This window comes from Danio rerio, chromosome 17 (assembly GCF_052040795.2).
Source record: "Danio rerio strain M-AB ecotype USA chromosome 17, GRCz13ab, whole genome shotgun sequence".
NCBI classification, from domain to species: Eukaryota; Metazoa; Chordata; class Actinopteri; order Cypriniformes; family Danionidae; genus Danio; species Danio rerio.
This window is the reverse complement of record NC_141037.1, coordinates 2,913,908-2,932,500: the sequence shown is the minus strand read 5'-3', so window position 1 is coordinate 2,932,500 and position 18,593 is coordinate 2,913,908. Positions and strand designations below refer to the sequence as shown.

The 18,593-nt window shown below is 40.2% G+C and overlaps 1 protein-coding gene across 6 annotated transcripts in view; it reads left to right on the top strand.

Annotated features, from left to right (window-relative positions):
- Nucleotides 1-18,593, top strand: part of LOC101885278 (pleckstrin homology domain-containing family G member 3) — a 120,414-nt gene that overhangs the window by 91,906 nt on the left and 9,915 nt on the right. For 2 of the 6 annotated variants that reach the window (XR_015512926.1, XR_015512924.1), the window contains exons 11-15: nt 1,642-1,728; nt 1,816-1,849; nt 4,529-4,630; nt 4,720-4,756; nt 10,886-11,086. Coding sequence is in view for 2 of the 6 variants with exons in the window: in XM_087290063.1 (XP_087146189.1) it covers nt 1,642-1,728; nt 1,816-1,849; nt 4,529-4,630; nt 4,720-4,752; nt 7,827-7,837; nt 10,886-11,173 (555 nt within the window). In the remaining 4 variants the exon portion in view is untranslated. Of the gene's footprint in view, nt 1-1,641; nt 1,729-1,815; nt 1,850-4,528; nt 4,631-4,719; nt 4,833-7,826; nt 7,838-10,885; nt 11,174-18,593 lie in introns of those variants that run through there. The other 4 variants (XR_015512927.1, XR_015512925.1, XM_087290063.1 and 1 more) reach the window with 3 other exon arrangements.

Sequence of the window (18,593 nt, the reverse complement as noted above, 5' to 3'; positions counted from 1 at the left end):
TCTGAGCTCCAGGCAGTCGGCTGGTGCTTTGAGCACACCTTCCCAGGTGAGAGCAGCGCACGTCAGACAGTTCATCAAAGGCTCTACCGCTGGATCTCATCTCACTGTAGTTGTTAAACGTGATATTTAATATATAGTCTCTATCAAATGACTTTTCGGTCTTCTGAGGCCCCGTTTATATTAATGCGTTTTAGTTTGAAAACGCATAAGTTTTGCTACGGTTACGCCATCCGTCCACACTACGCCGGAGTTCTCGAGCGCCGAAAACGGAGCGTTTCGAAAACGCTGGAGAGGCCGTTTTCATTCTGAAACGCTGCTGCTCCGTCTCAGTGTGGATGGGGAAAGACTGAGACATCTGAAAACGGAGGCGGGGCTGCAGACATTCGCCTCTCTGATTGGGGCTTTTCCTCAATATTAAGTAGCCCACACACACAGTTCAGTCCTGATTCTTCTCCGTGTAAGTTCAGACTTCGCAAGTTTGATCAAGGCTGCATCTCTTCTTCTCAGTTTGATATGGAAAACATACCGAGGACACGCGTCAATCTTCAAAGGGAACAGTGTACTTTATAACTTCATTCACATCACCTTGGCTTCGTTGTTTCACTTTCTCAACAATAAAATGTAAACATGATTTAAGGAACTGCCTATTTTCATTTTAATATTAACAACTAAACAGACAGCAGAAATGTTGAGGCGTCGTGCTGCATATATGAGCGTCATCTTCACTGTGTGGATATTTATAACAAAACGGAGCCGATAACAACTGCCTCCTTTCAATTTCAGTGAAAATACGAAACATACCCTCTCTTTTGCTGAATATCAGTTTTAATAATCGATAATGGCCATTATAAAAGTATAACATACAATAAGTTTATACATTATAGGAAATAAAGGCAAGCGATCAGTCAATATACAGAATGTACGTGCTTACATTAATCATTAACTTATCTTTGCGCTCAGCCAAAACACGTTACCTGAGAACAAGTAATAGATTCCAATGACCAAAGTCAGGGAATATGTCGTTAGATAAAGACAACAAGATGAATGAAATATCCCGATTAATAAATATAGTGAGATATTAGATCCAGCGGGAGATGCTTGATGAGAAGTCCGACTAGCAGAGCTCTCATCTGGGTAGATGGGCTCCAGCGATTGCCAAAGTGTGTGTGTGTGGTCACGTGATGTGCGTTTTCAGTGTTTTGGTGTGGACGGAGAGCAGTTCAGAAACGCTGGGTAAAACGCGAGTGTGGACGCGGATCGTTTTCATTCTAAAACGCCGTTTTAAAACTAAAACGCACTAGTGTAAACGGGGCCTGAATCTATTACTTGTTCTCAGTTAACGTGTTTTGGCCAAGCGACAACCTTCCGCTCTCCCTCGGGAAGCAAATACAGAAGTTACTAAAACTGCAGTTCACTGAAATTCCACTAGTCCTTAATAGAGCAGATTTCTATTGAGCCCACTGTCAAAATGACCGACTTTACAGCAAAATAAAGGTGTTTACAGCCTGGTACCAAGAACCATTTTGGTTCATATAGCTAATGTTACCCTTCATGACAAATGTGAGGGGGTGAATATTTTTATAACTCATCATACTTGTGTTACAATTATGTGTGTGTGTGTGTCTGTGTGTTTTTCTTCAGGCCAGGACAGTGGAGGAGAAGAAGCTCTGGGCTCATCATATAAAGAGACTCATTCTGGAGAATCACCACGCTGTTATACCACAGAAAGTGAGTAAACCAGCCTGTTAAACCGCAGATCCATCAGTCTGTGTGTGCTGCAGTAAACATCCGCTCTCTCTTTCTCATCACTCTCAGGCCAAAGACGCCATTCTGGACATGCATTCAGCAGGTGAGCTGTGCTTCTGTAAATCATACATTCCTTCATTCTCCTTCGGCATAGTCTCCGGGTACTTCCGGGTTTCTTCCCACCCAGGGCCGGAGCAAGCTGAACTGCCGCTCTAGGCAAAGGACGGTCACGCCGCCCTCAAACCTAAAGTGAAACCGCCCTAGACGTGGATATAACTGAGGCGCGGGTGGCGGGGGTAGTTTAGTGGACGCCACCCTCTCTATTCTGCCACGCTAGACGTGGATATAACTGAGGCGCGGGTGGCGAGGATAGTTTCGGGGACGCCGCTCTCTCTATTCTGCCACCCTAGACGCGGATATAATTGTGGGCGCAGGTGGCGAGGATAGTTTCGGGGACGCCGCTCTCTCTATTCTGCCGCGCTAGACGTGGATATAACTGAGGCGCGGGTGACGAGGGTAGTTTCGGGGACGCCGCTCTCTCTATTCTGCCACCCTAGACGCGGATATAATTGTGGGCGCAGGTGGCGAGGATAGTTTCGGGGACGCCGCTCTCTCTATTCTGCCGCGCTAGACGTGGATATAACTGAGGCGCGGGTGGCGAGGGTAGTTTAGTGGACGCCGCTCTCTCTATTCTGCCGCGCTAGACGTGGATATAACTGAGGCGCGGGTGGCGGGGGTAGTTTAGTGGACGCCGCCCTCTCTATTCTGCCACGCTAGACGTGGATATAACTGAGGCGCGGGTGGCGAGGATAGTTTCGGGGACGCCGCTCTCTCTATTCTGCCACCCTAGACGCGGATATAATTGTGGGCGCAGGTGGCGAGGATAGTTTCGGGGACGCCGCTCTCTCTATTCTGCCGCGCTAGACGTGGATATAACTGAGGCGCGGGTGACGAGGGTAGTTTCGGGGACGCCGCTCTCTCTATTCTGCCGCGCTAGACGTGGATATAACTGAGGCGCGGGTGGCGAGGATAGTTTCGGGGACGCCGCTCTCTCTATTCTGCCGCGCTAGACGTGGATATAACTGAGGCGCGGGTGACGAGGGTAGTTTAGTGGACGCCGCTCTCTCTATTCTGCCACCCTAGACGCGGATATAATTGTGGGCGCGGGTGGCGAGGATAGTTTCGGGGACGCCGCTCTCTCTATTCTGCCGCGCTAGACGTGGATATAACTGAGGCGCGGGTGGCGAGGGTAGTTTCGGGGACGCCGCTCTCTCTATTCTGCCGCGCTAGACGTGGATATAACTGAGGCGCGGGTGGCGAGGGTAGTTTAGTGGACGCCGCTCTCTCTATTCTGCCACCCTAGACGCGGATATAATTGTGGGCGCAGGTGGCGAGGATAGTTTCGGGGACGCCGCTCTCTCTATTCTGCCGCGCTAGACGTGGATATAACTGAGGCGCGGGTGACGAGGATAGTTTAGGAGACGCCACCCTCTCTATTCTGCTGCACTAGACGCGGCTATAACTGAGGCGCGGGTGGCGAGGGTAGTTTAGGGGACGCCGCTCTCTCTATTCTGCCGCGCTAGACGTGGATATAACTGAGGCGCGGGTGGCGAGGGTAGTTTAGGAGACGCCACCCTCTCTATTCTGCTGCACTAGACGCGGCTATAACTGAGGCGCGGGTGGCGAGGGTAGTTTAGGGGACGCCGCTCTCTCTATTCTGCCGCGCTAGACGTGGATATAACTGAGGCGCGGGTGGCGAGGGTAGTTTAGGAGACGCCACCCTCTCTATTCTGCTGCACTAGACGCGGCTATAACTGAGGCGCGGGTGGCGAGGGTAGTTTAGGGGACGCCGCTCTCTCTATTCTGCCGCGCTAGACGTGGATATAACTGAGGCGCGGGTGGCGAGGGTAGTTTAGGAGACGCCACCCTCTCTATTCTGCTGCACTAGACGCGGCTATAACTGAGGCGCGGGTGGCGAGGGTAGTTTAGGGGACGCCGCTCTCTCTATTCTGCCGCGCTAGACGTGGATATAACTGAGGCGCGGGTGGCGAGAGTAGTTTAGGGGACGCCACCCTCTCTATTCTGCCGCGCTAGACGTGGATATAACTGAGGCGCGGGTGGCGAGGGTAGTTTAGGGGACGCCACCCTCTCTATTCTGCCGCGCTAGACGTGGATATAACTGAGGCGCGGGTGGCGAGGGTAGTTTAGGGGACGCCACCCTCTCTATTCTGCCGCGCTAGACGTGGCTATAACTGAGGCGCGGGTGGCGAGGGTAGTTTAGGGGACGCCACCCTCTCTATTCTGCCACGCTAGACGCGGCTATAACTGAGGCGCGGGTGGCGAGGGTAGTTTAGGGGACGCCACCCTCTCTATTCTGCCGCGCTAGACGTGGATATAACTGAGGCGCGGGTGGCGAGGGTAGTTTCGGGGATGCCACCCTCTCTATTCTGCCACCCTAGATGCGGATGAGCACGCGGGTGGTGAGGGTAGTTTCGGGGACGCCGCTCTCTCTATTCTGCCACCCTAGACGCGGATATAATTGTGGGCGCGGGTGGCGAGGATAGTTTCAGGGATGCCGCTCTCTCTATTCTGCCACCCTAGACGCGGATGAGCACGTGGGTGGTGAGGGTAGTTTCGGGGACGCCGCTCTCTCTATTCTGCCACCTAGGTCGCCTCTATGGAAGCGCCGGCCCTGTTCCCACCGCAGCCTTGCTTTGGTTCTTTAAAATGGCGGCCGCATAAAATAAGCGTATAGAAAATGTCTCCTTCTGTCTTCTTTCAGGTCCTGTAAAGTATCGCTACAGTCCAGACAGGCTGAAGAGCACGTCGTCGTGTCAGAGTGAAGATTTCGCTGCAGACGCTGTGAAGCAGCGCAGACGCTCTGGTGTGGAAACATGAATATAGTTATTATCAGAACTGAATTATGTCCCAATAATAGTTTGATCTCTGATCTTTTCCTGTTTTCATTCACAGAACCGGCAAAACGAAGTGTCCGGAGCAGTAAAGGTAAGTATTTTTGTTTGAAGGAAACATTAGTTTAAATATTTCTCAATAGACATTCGTTCATGTTCTTGTCGGCTTAGTCCCTTTATTAATCCGGGGTCGCCACAGCGGAATGAACCGCCAACTTATCCAGCATATGTTTTTTACGCAGCGGATGCCCTTCCAGCTGCAACCCATCTCTGGGAAACATCCATACACACTCATTCACACTCATACACTACGGACAGTTTAGCCTACACTGAAAACCCTAATAAGTTGACTGAGCTAAATTAATTGAGTAAACTTGTTGCCTTAATTTAATTGAGTAATGGAGTCTCCCAAAACTTGCATGTATGAGTTTATTTAACTTGCCAGTTTTGTAGATTATACTTCAATTGTTCAGTTCACCAAACTTAGTGCTAAGTTTGGCAAACTGAATAAGGAAGCCCTTAGGCTGGTCCCAAAGGCAAGGTTTACCAACTAGGCCTTCACAAACAGTTTGAAGTAGCTCCAACGAACCATACTTCCCTCTACCACAACTGAATGTTTTCTTCATTCCACCACTCACCTATTATACATTCCAGGTGTCTGACCAGCGCCCTCTAGTGCCCTGTAGTTTCATTAAAACAGTACTATATATATATATAGATATATATAGATATTTTAAATCAGAAAACATGGCTTCAAATATATATATTTATTCATCATAATTTTTAAATATTTTATAGTATATTATTATACACGCACACATATACATACATTATATATATATATATATATATATATATATATATATATATATATATGTGTGTGTGTGTGTGTGTGTGTATATATATGTATGTATGTATGTATGTATGTATGTATGTATATATATATATATATATATATATATATATATATATATATATATATATATATATATACACACACACACACACACACACACATATATATATATATATATATATATATATATATATATACACATAAAGCCATGAAGCCATGTTTTCTGATTTAAAAAAAGATCTTGTACAAAAAAGGTTGCACATATTAGAATTTAACAGTCAAGACTACATTTGTGAAAATTACCTATTTTTTTTTCCAAAGGATTAATTATGATTTTGAGCTCACTACACTTGAAATCTTAAGTTTTTGCATTTTCATAGTACATAAGTTAAATTAACTCATATTTTTAAGTGATACCACCAAAATGCTAAATTTTAAGTTATGTTCAGTCAACTTTACTTAATTGTTTAAGTAAAGACAACAATAGCCTCGGCTCAGTTGGCGTTTCTGTGTGGAGTTTGCATGTTCACCTGCGTTCACATGGGTTTCCTCTGGGTGCTCCGGTTTCCCCCACAGTCCAAACACATGCGGTACAGGTGAATTGGGTAGGCTAAATTGTCTGTAGTGTGTGAATGTGTGTGAATGTGTGTGTGGATGTTTCCCAGAGATGGGTTGCGGCTGGAAGGGCATCTGCTGAATAAAACGTGCTGGATAAGTTGGCGGTTCATTCCGCTGTGGCGACCCGGGATTAATAAAGGGACTAAGCCGACAAGAAAATGAATGACTGAATAATATTTTATTTGTCTTAATTTGACACTTTTCCATATTTGCAAGTATTTTTTGTATGTTATAATTATTACTGTAGTGTTTTATTTAGATTTGATAGATACTTTGTACATTAATGACTATTAAATTTATTTTGATTTAGTTTTTAAAGTTTAAGTGTAGTTATAATTTAGTTTAATTATACAGGTATATATTTAATGTGATTTAGGTGTTTTATTTTTATTGATATTTTAATATATTGTTTTATTCATTTAGCAGGTGTTTAATATATTAACACATAGATAGAGTTTTATATATTTTTAGGAAAAAATTTTCATCTCCTTATTAACACAAACTAATGTTTTTATTATTAAAGCATGTGCATTTAAAATGTAAATAGCTTCTTTAATGACGTTTTAAATTAAGGTACATTCTGTTTTTGTCATCAAAGATGCTGCTTTTTTATTTGCATTGTTTACATTGTGTTAATGTTTAACTACATTTTGATTGGGTAATTCATGTTTTGGTCTGTTTTTTTTAAAACCTTGGTTTACTTTATTATTTTATAATGTTTTACACATTTTAATAAGGGATTATTTGTTTTTTGAAGTTACTATTTGTTTATATATTTATTTTTACTGTCATTTTTTTTGAAAAGCCTCTTTGATGTCAAAAATGGAATCTAAATATATATTTTTATAGAATACTGTCATCAGAGCCACACATATATATATATATATTTTTTTTTATTATTATTTTTTTTTTCTCCGTGTATTTCTCCTGTTTCTTGTTCTCTGATTAAAGAAGCTCGTCAAACAAAAGATCAGAGATGAGCAGAAAGTTTGTAATCATGTGGCCTGATGCAGGTGTGTGTGTGTGTGTGTGTGTGTGTGTGTGTGTGTGTGTGTCCCGCATGCGTCCTGCATCATCAAAGGCTGGTGGGCGTGGCCTGCGTCAGATCAAAGGGCTGATCATTAATGAGTTTAATCATTCAGCTCATCAGCTCTGCTTTGTCCTCTTTCTGTTTCTGCCTCCATTATGCATTCAGATGAGCAGAACATAAGCAGAAAAGCCCAGCAGCTCTTTCTCCCTTTCTCAGTCTTGCGGTTTTAGATGAAGTCTTCATTTCCAGCCTCGCTTTAATCAGTTATAGCGTACTACTAGTGTACTAACTCATATTGTGTGCGTATTGTTCACTGTTGATTTTAATTATCTTTGCATAAAACTGGCAGAACGTAGACATGTTAATATCGCATTTAGTAAAATAAAAAGGTTTTATAATAAGAGTATGTGGACAAACAACGAAGCATGTTTAAAAATAATGTCAGATTTTATTGATTATAGTAAGAATAAAGTGGAAATTAGTATATATATATACTGTGTGTGTGTGTGTGTGTGTGTGTGTGTGTGTATATATATACATATGAAAAAAATTAAATATATAATATAGTAGTTTTTTATATCTGTCATTGTAATTATTAATGTGTTTTTAATGTTTTGTTTTTGTTCTGTGTTGGTCTTTGCATCATCCTCTTCATCCTCCACAGACACACTTAAGGTAAGATCTGCACAGGCTTACACTAGCAGGCAAACATTTAACATAATTACAATTTTAAGGAGGAAATTAGAAATAGAGCACAACAACGTTTATCAAAGAATAAAAAATTAAGGTCTCACAGTTTCCACAAACATCCTCACATTAATGTGATTTCTGAAGGATCATGTGAAAATTCAGCTTCACATCACTGAAATAAATGACTCCTTACAGTATATTTACATATAAGGCATGATTTTAAATAATATATAAATATACATAAAATAAAATATATATTTATATAATATAAATTTAATATTGAACAGTTTTATCCCTATTTACATCAAATAAATGCACATTTGGTTAGCAGAAGAGCAAAAAATTATTGTAATTATTCAAAAAATTTGCACGTTAGTTAATTACAACACATTAATTCAGACGAGCTTTTAAAGTGTGAAACACTGGAGAAATGATGCTTAAAGTTCAGCTTTACATCACTAAAATAAATGACACTTTATATATATATTTAAACAGAAAACCACTATTGTAAATAGCAATAATATTTCACTATTTAAGCCTTTCTCAAATCAAATGAATGCAGCTTTGGTGAGCAGAAGACACTCTTATGTTAATATCTCAATAATAATTTTAATTATTATTTTTATGATTAAAAAATATTACACTGTTATTAATCACAAAACATTAATTCCGACATACCGATGCTTAAAGTCTGAAACACTGGAGAAATGATGCAATAAATTCAGCTTTACAGCACAGAAATAAATGACATTTTAAAATATATTCACATAGAAAACCACTATTGTAAATAGCAATAATATTTCACTATTTTATCTTTTTTTTTTGTAAAAATCTAATAAATGCAACTTTGCTGAGCAGAAGAGACTAAAAACATTTTTACAATTATTTGAATTATTCCACAATTTTGCACAGTAGTTTATTACAACACAACAATTCAGACGAGTTTTTAAAGTCTGAACACTGGAGAAATGATGCTTAAAGTTCAGCTTTACGTCACTAAAATAAAATACTCTTTAAATATATTTAAACAGAAATCACTCTTGTAAATAGCAATAATATTTCACTATTTGCTCATTTTTAAATCAAATAAATGCAATGGTGAGCAAAAGAGACTCAAAAACATGAAAAAATTCTTGTAATTATTCCAAAACTTTGCACGATAGTTAATTGCAACGCATTAATTCAGACGAGCTTTTAAAGTCTGAAACACTGGAGAAATGATGCTTAAAGTTCAGCTTTACGTCACTAAAATAAATGACACTTTATATATATATATATATGTATTAGGTATGTCACGATTTCGGTTTTCAATCGAAATCGATCAAAATTTATGCTCAATTTCGATTATCGAATCAAAAAATAGAATCGTCGATGCTGCCACGCCCCCATGTCACGTCAGCTTGGCTTGCCAAGCGGGTAAAAAACAGGCTTGTTGAAGTGCTTGTTAAACTGCAGACGCAGGAGACCCGTCGACAGAGCTTAAACCCTCTCCTCTTTCAATGAAGTCGCCGGTGTGGAAGCATTTTGGATTTCCAGTGAGTTATGTTGACAACGTTCGTGTTGTCGACAAAAAAAAACACAGTTTTGCAATCTCTGCTATGTACGTATTACGTACGGTTCGTCCGATAGACAACACCGGCATTGCGACCCTCTGCCCGCCCCCGTTGCAAATCCGCTCGCGAAAAGTTCACACTCAGGCCCTGTTTACACTGTCTTTGTTTTTAAATGGCATTTTAGAACAACAACGATTTGACATCCACAGTGGCGTGTAGCATTTCTGAGCAGCCCTCCTTCCTCTCTACCTCTGAAAATGCACATCACGTGACCACACAGACACACACACACACACACACATTGTCATGCGCTCGAGACAGCAGGTCCAGGCAGTCAGAGGACTGCTTCAATCTTTCACTCACTTGTACTTAGTCATTTTAGCGAACACCTCAGATACTGTTGGCTGGTTCCTGTTGGTTGTGCGTCTTTTTTACCGACGCCATTATAACGACACAGATCACTGCCTATTCACGAGTTCCGCAGAAAAAGTGATTGACAGGTGGTAATTATGTGTGTATCTTGCCTTTATTCAATTACTGTATGATTTGTTTATGGGTAAAACAAAGACCATGCAGGTCAGGTAGTTTAAACGGTAGGCTACTAATTATTAATTCGTTATTAATTAATTAATTATTCATAATCGAAAATCGAATCGTGACTTTAGAATCGAAAATGTAATCGAATCGAGGATTTGGAGGATCGTGACACCCTTAATATATATATTTAAATAGAAAACCACTATTGTAAATAACAATAATATTTCATTATTTGATCATTTTAAAACAAATAAATGCAACTTTGTTGAGCTAAAGAGACTTTTTTAATTGTAATTATTATTTTCATGATTCCAAAATATTACACAGTTATTAATCACAAAACATTCATTCAGACATACGTTTAAAGTCTAAACACTGGAGAAATGATGCAGAAAATTCAGCTTTACATCACAGAAATAAGTTACATTTTAAAATATATTCACTTAGCAAACCACTATTGTAAATAGCAATAATATGGAATAGTTTTATCCCTTTTTAAATCAAATGAATGCAACTTTTGCCGAGCAGAAGAGACTCAAAACAGTTTTACAATTATTTTAATTATTCCACAATTTTTCACAGTAGTTTATTACAACACATGCATTCAGACAAGTTTTGAAAGTCTGAACACTGGAGAAATAATGCAGAAAATTCAGCTTTACATCACTAAAATAAATTAGAATTTAAAAGAGATTAAAATAGAAAAGCACTATTTTAAATAGCAATAATATTGCACTATTTTACAATTTTTTAATCAAATAGATCCAACTTTGCTGAGCAGAAGAGACTCAAAAACATTTATTATAATTATTTTTTATCATTTCAAAATTCTTAATCGCAACACATCCAGAAAATCATCTTAAGTGTGCATTTTTCTGTCTGTTTAATCCTCTGAGATGTATATTCTCCAACATAATGAAATCTACTGTGGTGTTGTGTTCAGCATGCGGACAGTGAAGGAGCTCTGCTAGCCGATAAACAGCATCTTTCTGCACTCCACGCTGAAAACTCTAACCCAGACCAGGCTGAAAACGGACACGACTCGAGCTCAGGATCTCTGGATGAAGTCAAAGCGGTCCGAGATGAGACTGGAGAGCAGGGGCTGATGGGAAATGAAGAGCAGGGGCTGATGGGAAATGAGCAGGTAGCAGATTTTGCCAGTTCCGTAATGGCCGCTATCTCCTGCTGGCGCTATAGAGCCAAGGCTTTGCTTTCTGATCACGTCACAACGGTGAGATTCAGCCACTGAGCGCTTATTTCCGCAGGCGCCGTATTCACAAAACATCCGAAGAAGTAAAGCAGATTTGGGAGAATTTACAGCACACACTTTATTTTTGATGCGATTAATCATGATTAATCTTTAATTAAAATCAAGCAAAACACTTCAGGCCTGTCATGATATCTGTGTTTTGTTGCAGGATATATTGCATCACAATATATTGCATTAAACAATATTATTGTCATATTACGACCATTTTAATCCACTCATTATATTAAATTCAATTCAGCTTTATTTGTCTAGCGCTTTTACAATGTAGATTGTAGTTCAGTTTTCAAGAGTTTCAGTTCAGTTCAGTGTGGTAATCACTACTGAGAGTCCAAACACTGAAGAGCAAATCCATCGATGCGCAGCTCTACAGATCCTGAACCATGCACTGGTGGGAGGTGTTCGCTGGATTGAAGGCTGCAGGCCAAGTGCCTTAGGCCCAATCCCAATTCTACCCCTTAGCCCTTCCTTTTACCCCTACTACTCATTTTGCGTGTTCACACCAAGGGGTAGGGGTGTCCCAATTCTCTTTAGCTTGAAGGCGTAGGGCTAAGGTAGGGGTGTCCAAACTATGGCCCGCAGGCCGTCTGCGGCCTGCAATCAGTTTTGTGGCGGCCCGCGAGTCTTTTTATAAATATTAAAGGGTCACGAAACACCAAAACACATGTGTTGAGCTGTTGACAGTGGTATATGTGTCCCACACTGCTAAAAACACTATTAGGACACCTATATTTCACTAAAACGTGTAAATTGGTTGTTTTTGCGTTATTTCAAGCAAATTCGTGCTTCCTGTTTGAAACGAATTTTTGAAGCTGCGTCACGGTCATGAGATAATAGCGTGTATTCCAGCGTGCAGACTGGACGTCTGTGCCAGAGTGTGTCTTATTACGTCTTACAGTGTGCTGCATTAATGCATGAGTAAAGCTTGGTTCAAACCAATCAGCGCGCTCTATTGTGCAACTTCATTAATATTCATTACTGTCAGTGTTTAGACGACAGAGACGCCACGTTGTGTTGGCAAAACAAGCGTGAAGTGTTGCTTTTATAGTTTGCTGCAGTGAAGTTTTGTTTTCATTTTCTCTCTGTGAGAGCTCATCTGGATCACGTGTGGATTAACAGTGTACGCGACGCTCGACAACAATAACTTGCGTGTCTAAGGGGGATTATTGTTTACCTGAGAGCTGTTCTCATCTGCAAACGCTGAGATCCGGATTCGCTTGTAGTCTCCTCTTAATAAAGACGCGGCTCTAGTTGCTGGTGATTGTCCTGTCTCTACAGATTTGGTAAGTGAGCGACCAGTGCTCTTTGTTTATTCAGTTTGTTCGTATCGAACTAAGTTAACTATTGCACTGAGTGTAAACATGTTAGCACCACAACCAAACTTTAACCTCGTGTAGGATTTTCACCGCATTTAGTGACCGGAATAACACACGCGGCTTTCTGACGCTACCTGCCGTGTGCATCTAAGTTTCCGGGAAATGGGGAGGTTTCTTTTCTCTCATTCGCCGTGCGGTATCAAACATTGCATGAAAAATACACGCTTAGAGCAGCTCCTCGAATCAAATATCTCGTTTGTCGCGAGGGGCATGAATGAATTCCCTGAATGAAAGAGCCAAACTGCAGTTAAAGTCCACCATTTAATAATCTGGCAAATAATTCGACTACAGATGTCCATGTAAACACCATCACTTTCTCCTGTGTGTGTATTTTGACTCTGAAACTTGCGCGTGCCCAAATAGACACTCCCACACCATCCCACTTTTCTTCCTCCGACACTCCCTCCTAAACAGAGCTGGACACGCCCACTTTTCTGACTTTTTCCAAAGTAGAGGTGTGAAAACACCCTGCTGAAATGAGGGGGTTTCATGATCCTTTAATAGAATCGGCCCGCTATACAAAAATGAACGTAATTCAATAAATAACCACCGGGTGTCGCTATTACATGCCTTCAATTAGGCAGCACTTCTTGTTATGTAGTAAAACTAACCGACCAAGCTTAAGGAAACATAATTGATAATCACATTTTGGCGAGTGAGTGCAGGAAGTTTCAGTCACGTTGGGGCAAAGAATTTTTCTTCACAGAGGTCAGCAGGAAATGTGTCTGTTTAATTTGCCAAAAATCAGTTGCAGTAATGAAGGAATATAATATTAAAAGACATTATGAAACAAAGCATCTGGCCTTCAGCTCTTACACTGATGCAGAACGAGATCAAAAAGTAAAACAATTAGCAAGTCCAAATATCTAAAAGTCCAAAAAGTCCAAATATCTAAAAAATCTTAAATAAAGGAGAATTTTCTAATTTGCCAATTATTAATAAATAATGTGCCAATATTAAGTGAGTTTTTCCTTAAAACAAGCAAAATAATCTTGTTTTTCCTTTTGACATAAGATTATTTAGCTTACCCCCTTAATTTGCTTGTTTTAAGGAAAACTCACTTAATATTAGCATTTTATTTCTCAAAACCAGACAATATGTTTTGCTTGTCTAGAAAATTTTTCTTGATTTGAGAATTTTTAGATATTTGGACTCAAAACAAGACAAAAAAATCTAAGTAAGAAAAGCCTTTTTGCAGAGTGGCTAGTTATGAGGTAGCTCAGCTAATCGCACAGCACAGGAAACCCTTCACTGAAGGAGAATTTATAAAGGATGAGTGTTGCAACTGTAATTTGCCCAGAGAAGATTCAAGTTTTTTAAAAACGTAAGTCTTTCTAGAAACACAGTTGGACGACCGAAATAAAATAATTCCATAATAATATACACACACATCTATCCATCCATCCATCCATTCATCCATATATATATATATATATATATATATATATATATATATATATATATATATATATATATATATATATATGCGTGTCTGTGTGATGTATGTAAAATTTGGCCCGGGACAATATATATATATATTTTTTTGCATCTGGCCCTCAGCCCAAAAAGTTTGGACACCCCTGGGCAGCAGTTCGAACGAAGATTTTTCAGCACCACACTCAAAACTTTCCCAGAATACACCAGCCACAGTGACAGTATTGCTGCACCCGGAAGTAAGAAGATCCACAAATTGGTATTTTTTGTCTTTATTACAAATTATTATGACAAACAAACACGTTTTACCATATTCATTACAGCGTTCGTGTTTTACCATCATGCTTTAAAAAAAAAAACCTAACCCTAATCCATAATAATAACTCCTGTACAGCAGTCCCACTATATTCTGACACTCGAATACCCTGTCAGTAATGTCAAGAGGCTGGCAATGAGCTTTTTACAGTGTCTATTATAATGTTAATGTTGTTTTGGTGTGTTTAGATGAATATGGCCACTGTGTGAATGCACAATATAGTTACGATCTTATTGCCAAATTATATCATCATGATAACATAATATATGCCTTCAGTGATTTCCTGAAGATAAATACCAAAAAATAACACAACTGGAATAACTACAGCAGTCGCCATCATCAATCTCATATGAAGCAAGAGATCGCGAGGACATATGATGACGTGTGCAGGTGCTGTAGTGCTGTCTCAATTCTTAGGGGTAAATTTTGAAGCCCTTCCCCTTCACCCTCGGTTGTTAGGGCTAAGGTGAAGGGGTACAAAAATAGAATTGGGATTGGGCCTTCGTTTCCCACCAGTGCCAATATACAGCCATATGGCACTGCTACGGGTGGGATATTGCATTTATACAACAGTTCGATGGCATAATCGTGTATATAAAAAAGGAAATCAAGCACGGAGAGTCTCAAATTCTTTTGTATGAGGAACTACTTTCTACCACCGTTCATTAACATCTGCAGCTGACGTCAGAACAGCAGAAACCGTTACTCATTCACCAACGTCACTTTAGAGCTAGTGTTTGAATGATTCTCTAGCGTAATGTCTAAAGTGATGACAAGACAGCTGATTTTGCTCACATTTTAAGATTATGGGCTCTATTTTGACGGTCCACGCGCAGAGCGCAAAACGCAGGGCGCAAACGCTTTCAGGGCGTGTCAGAACGCATTTTTGCTAATTTAAGTACGGGAAAATCTGCTTTGCGCCAAGGCGTATGGTCTAAAAGGGTTGAGTTTATTTTCTTAATGAGTTATAGGTGTGTTTTGAGAATAAACCAATTAGAGTCTCATCTCCCATTCCCTTTAAGAGCCAGCTGCGTCGCGCCAAGAGCGCATTCGCTATTTACAGGACGCAAAGTAAGTCTAAGTGGAAAAAATTAGCATTTCACTAGCAAACAGTTAACTGTTAAACAGAGCATCTACTGCGTGAGAATGAGAGATAATGGATCACTTTCACTTTCGCTCTTGGATAGGGAAACCTTTACGCACAGACATCAATTAGCCTTTAAATAAATACTTTTGTTTGTTAAGCGCAAATATTTGTTTCAAAACTATTTCTAAATTCAGCTCTAATTTCCAGCAAACGAATAAATGAATAATAATAACAAAATGTGCTCAAAAACCAGAGTTATATCCTAAAACACATGCTGTGCCCCATATGGTCCAAAACCTGACAGGTGGGCAAATCTAAGCTTGTTTTTAATAAAACAAATATAAATATGGATATAATAAATAATACTGCTAATAATAATAACATTATACAAAAGCAAATTGTCATGAATGAACTGAAAAAGCCTCCCGAGATGAAGAAGACATAAAAGCAGTGATTTTTATATTTATGTAGGCCAGAAAATAATATGTTTTGTAATATTTTAATCCTTTATATTTATATTCTATATCTATTCTTATTATATCCTATATATATCCTTAATATTTACATTTTTTCATATGTAAAGATATTTGCCTATTGCTCTCTTGTGTGTATTAAGCAGTGTGTAAGCGAGGTGCAACTCTGCGCTGGAGTTTAGGCCGGGTTTGTTTTGGTCTAATGAAAAATCTATTATAGTTTATCAAAATAGCGACGCGCCAGCGGTCCGCCTCAGAACGCCTTCCTTTATAGACCAGAACGCCTATGGGCGCACATATGAGCGCTAATGCATTTGCTATTTAAACAGCGTAGCACAATGCCTCAAAACCACTCTTGCGCCAAGCTGAAACTACCAAAAGACTATTGCGCCGCGCCTTGCGCCACACTGCGCCGGGTGTATGATAGGGCCCTATAAGTCTGAACGGTAGACTGTAGTCTGCCATCACTCTACAGAGATTTCCCAGTATTTCTCTGCTGCAATCAGGAAATCACAAAATGTGAATTTAAATTGTAAATATTTAAAATCGGCACTATCCTTATAAATGAACTGCATAGTTGCAATCTAAACTACATTCTCGCCTAAAAAAGCCGCTTAAGAACATTGTTGTCCAACAGCTGCAATATGGATCTGCTGTCACTCTATGTGGGCGGAGTAATACACAGGAGTAAAGAGGCTGTACGAGTGCTGTTATTGGAGAGTATCACACGGCTATCAGCCAATCAGATTCGAGAACCAGACAGAACTGTTGTATAAACTATTATAATGATAACTATAATCTTGTGATGTATTGTGCAGGCCTTGTCCTCATGAACAGCTTTAAGAGAAAACTCTGAGCTAAAACTGTTTAGAAGAACGTTTACTAAGTGCTGAGATCAAATGTTTTGTGAATACAGGCCCTGATCTATCACACTCACATTTCTACACGCTGAGACTGATTTCTGCTTTTATTTACATTTCATCTGCATTTTCCTTCTGATGCAACAGTGCATGCATTTCTGCATGGACTGAAATCTGACCTGTCTGCATGCTTGGCCATTAATAATGCTGAAACGTGACCCTGGAGCACAAAACCAGTCTTAAATTGCACAGATATATATTTCTGGCTTAAACCAAAACTGCATTGGGTCAAATACATTTTCAAGAATCAAGAAATGCAAAAGAATGCAAATGCAAAAATCAGGAAATCGATTTTTCTTTTATGCCAGAAATCATTAAGCGATGATCAAGTCGAATTACGAAACACATATTTGTAGGCAGTGTTGTTTTAAGTATGGATTGGTTAAAGTGCAGTGCATGCTACATATTGATGGTGTGCAGTGAGGGGTATAGAAGTGAGAGCCCATATTATACATGAAATAGGGTCATATCTTGGTTGTACGGGTCTCCAACAGCAGTCTAATATGCATACAAGGTCAAAAAACACTTTCATGGTCTTATAATCTGCATTTATTTTTACCTATTTATCCCAGCGACTCCTGTATGAATCGTTCAGTGATTCATTTGTTCCCAAAACCCTCCTTAGCGCGAAGCTAATCTGTGCTGATTGGACCAATGACAGTCTGTTGCGATTGGTCGACTGCCTTCAGTGAGAGAGTGAAATGTCTAACAGCTAATCAGCAATATAAAAGTAATCACAGTTCATACACGCTCGATAGTGTAAGGCGTGGAGTTTAGCTGCCAGTGGAGGAATGTAAATACAGACGATGGACTTGAAAATACAGACGACTGACTATTTTATTGAGCAAAAACTCTAAAAACTGTTGAGGAGATCTTCTAGCTTGTCTCACTCTGCTCTTTTTACACACACACACACACACACACAAATATTGCCCTCGTCCTTGCGCACGTGCACACACACAAACACTTAACCCTCCACCGGACGACAACACGCGCGCATACACACACAAACACACACAACCACCTCCAGACGACAGCGCGCGCATACACACACTACCCTCCTCCACGGAGCTCCGTAAACAAAGCAGCACGCGTCGCGTTTTTAACGTGACTTTGCACGCGATATGAGAATAAAGCGAGTTAACCTGATACAGTACACGCGGTTACAAGAAACAAATCACAACTAAATACATTTGCAAGCTAGAGTCAACGAGGCAACTTTAATCGCACGTACTTACACTTGAGAAATGGAGGAAGAAACCCATCCTGACAAGTTACTCTTTACTGATCCTTCCTGTAACAAACGGCGATGATGTATTCTTTGTAGCATGTAGTTTCCAGAAGTGTCCAACTGCTTGGCTATAATGCTGAGGTTTCATCTTTGGGTAGATATCAATAATATCGATCTGCAGTGTGACTTCAATCGACCGGCATGTTTGTGTGTGTGTGTGTGTGTGTGTGTGGGTGTGTGTGTGTGTGGGTTTCTATGTCAGAGGGCGGGGCCGCAGGTTTGAAATCTCCCGGGTTTGCGCGTGCACGTGAATAACTTGGTTTCGTTCGTACGTCATGGCGAAACACCTAATGACTCGGTATCAAGGCGACTCGTTTGAAGCACTATGAGTCGACTCTTTTATAGATGAATCAACAGTTTTAAACACTGTACTCTTACAGATTTAAGCCTTAGCTGGATACTTCACTTCACTTAGAGCTGTGTTACACACTACATGGAGGGGCATTTTCGAAAACCCAAAATATGGGCTCTTTAAGCGTTTATCAGC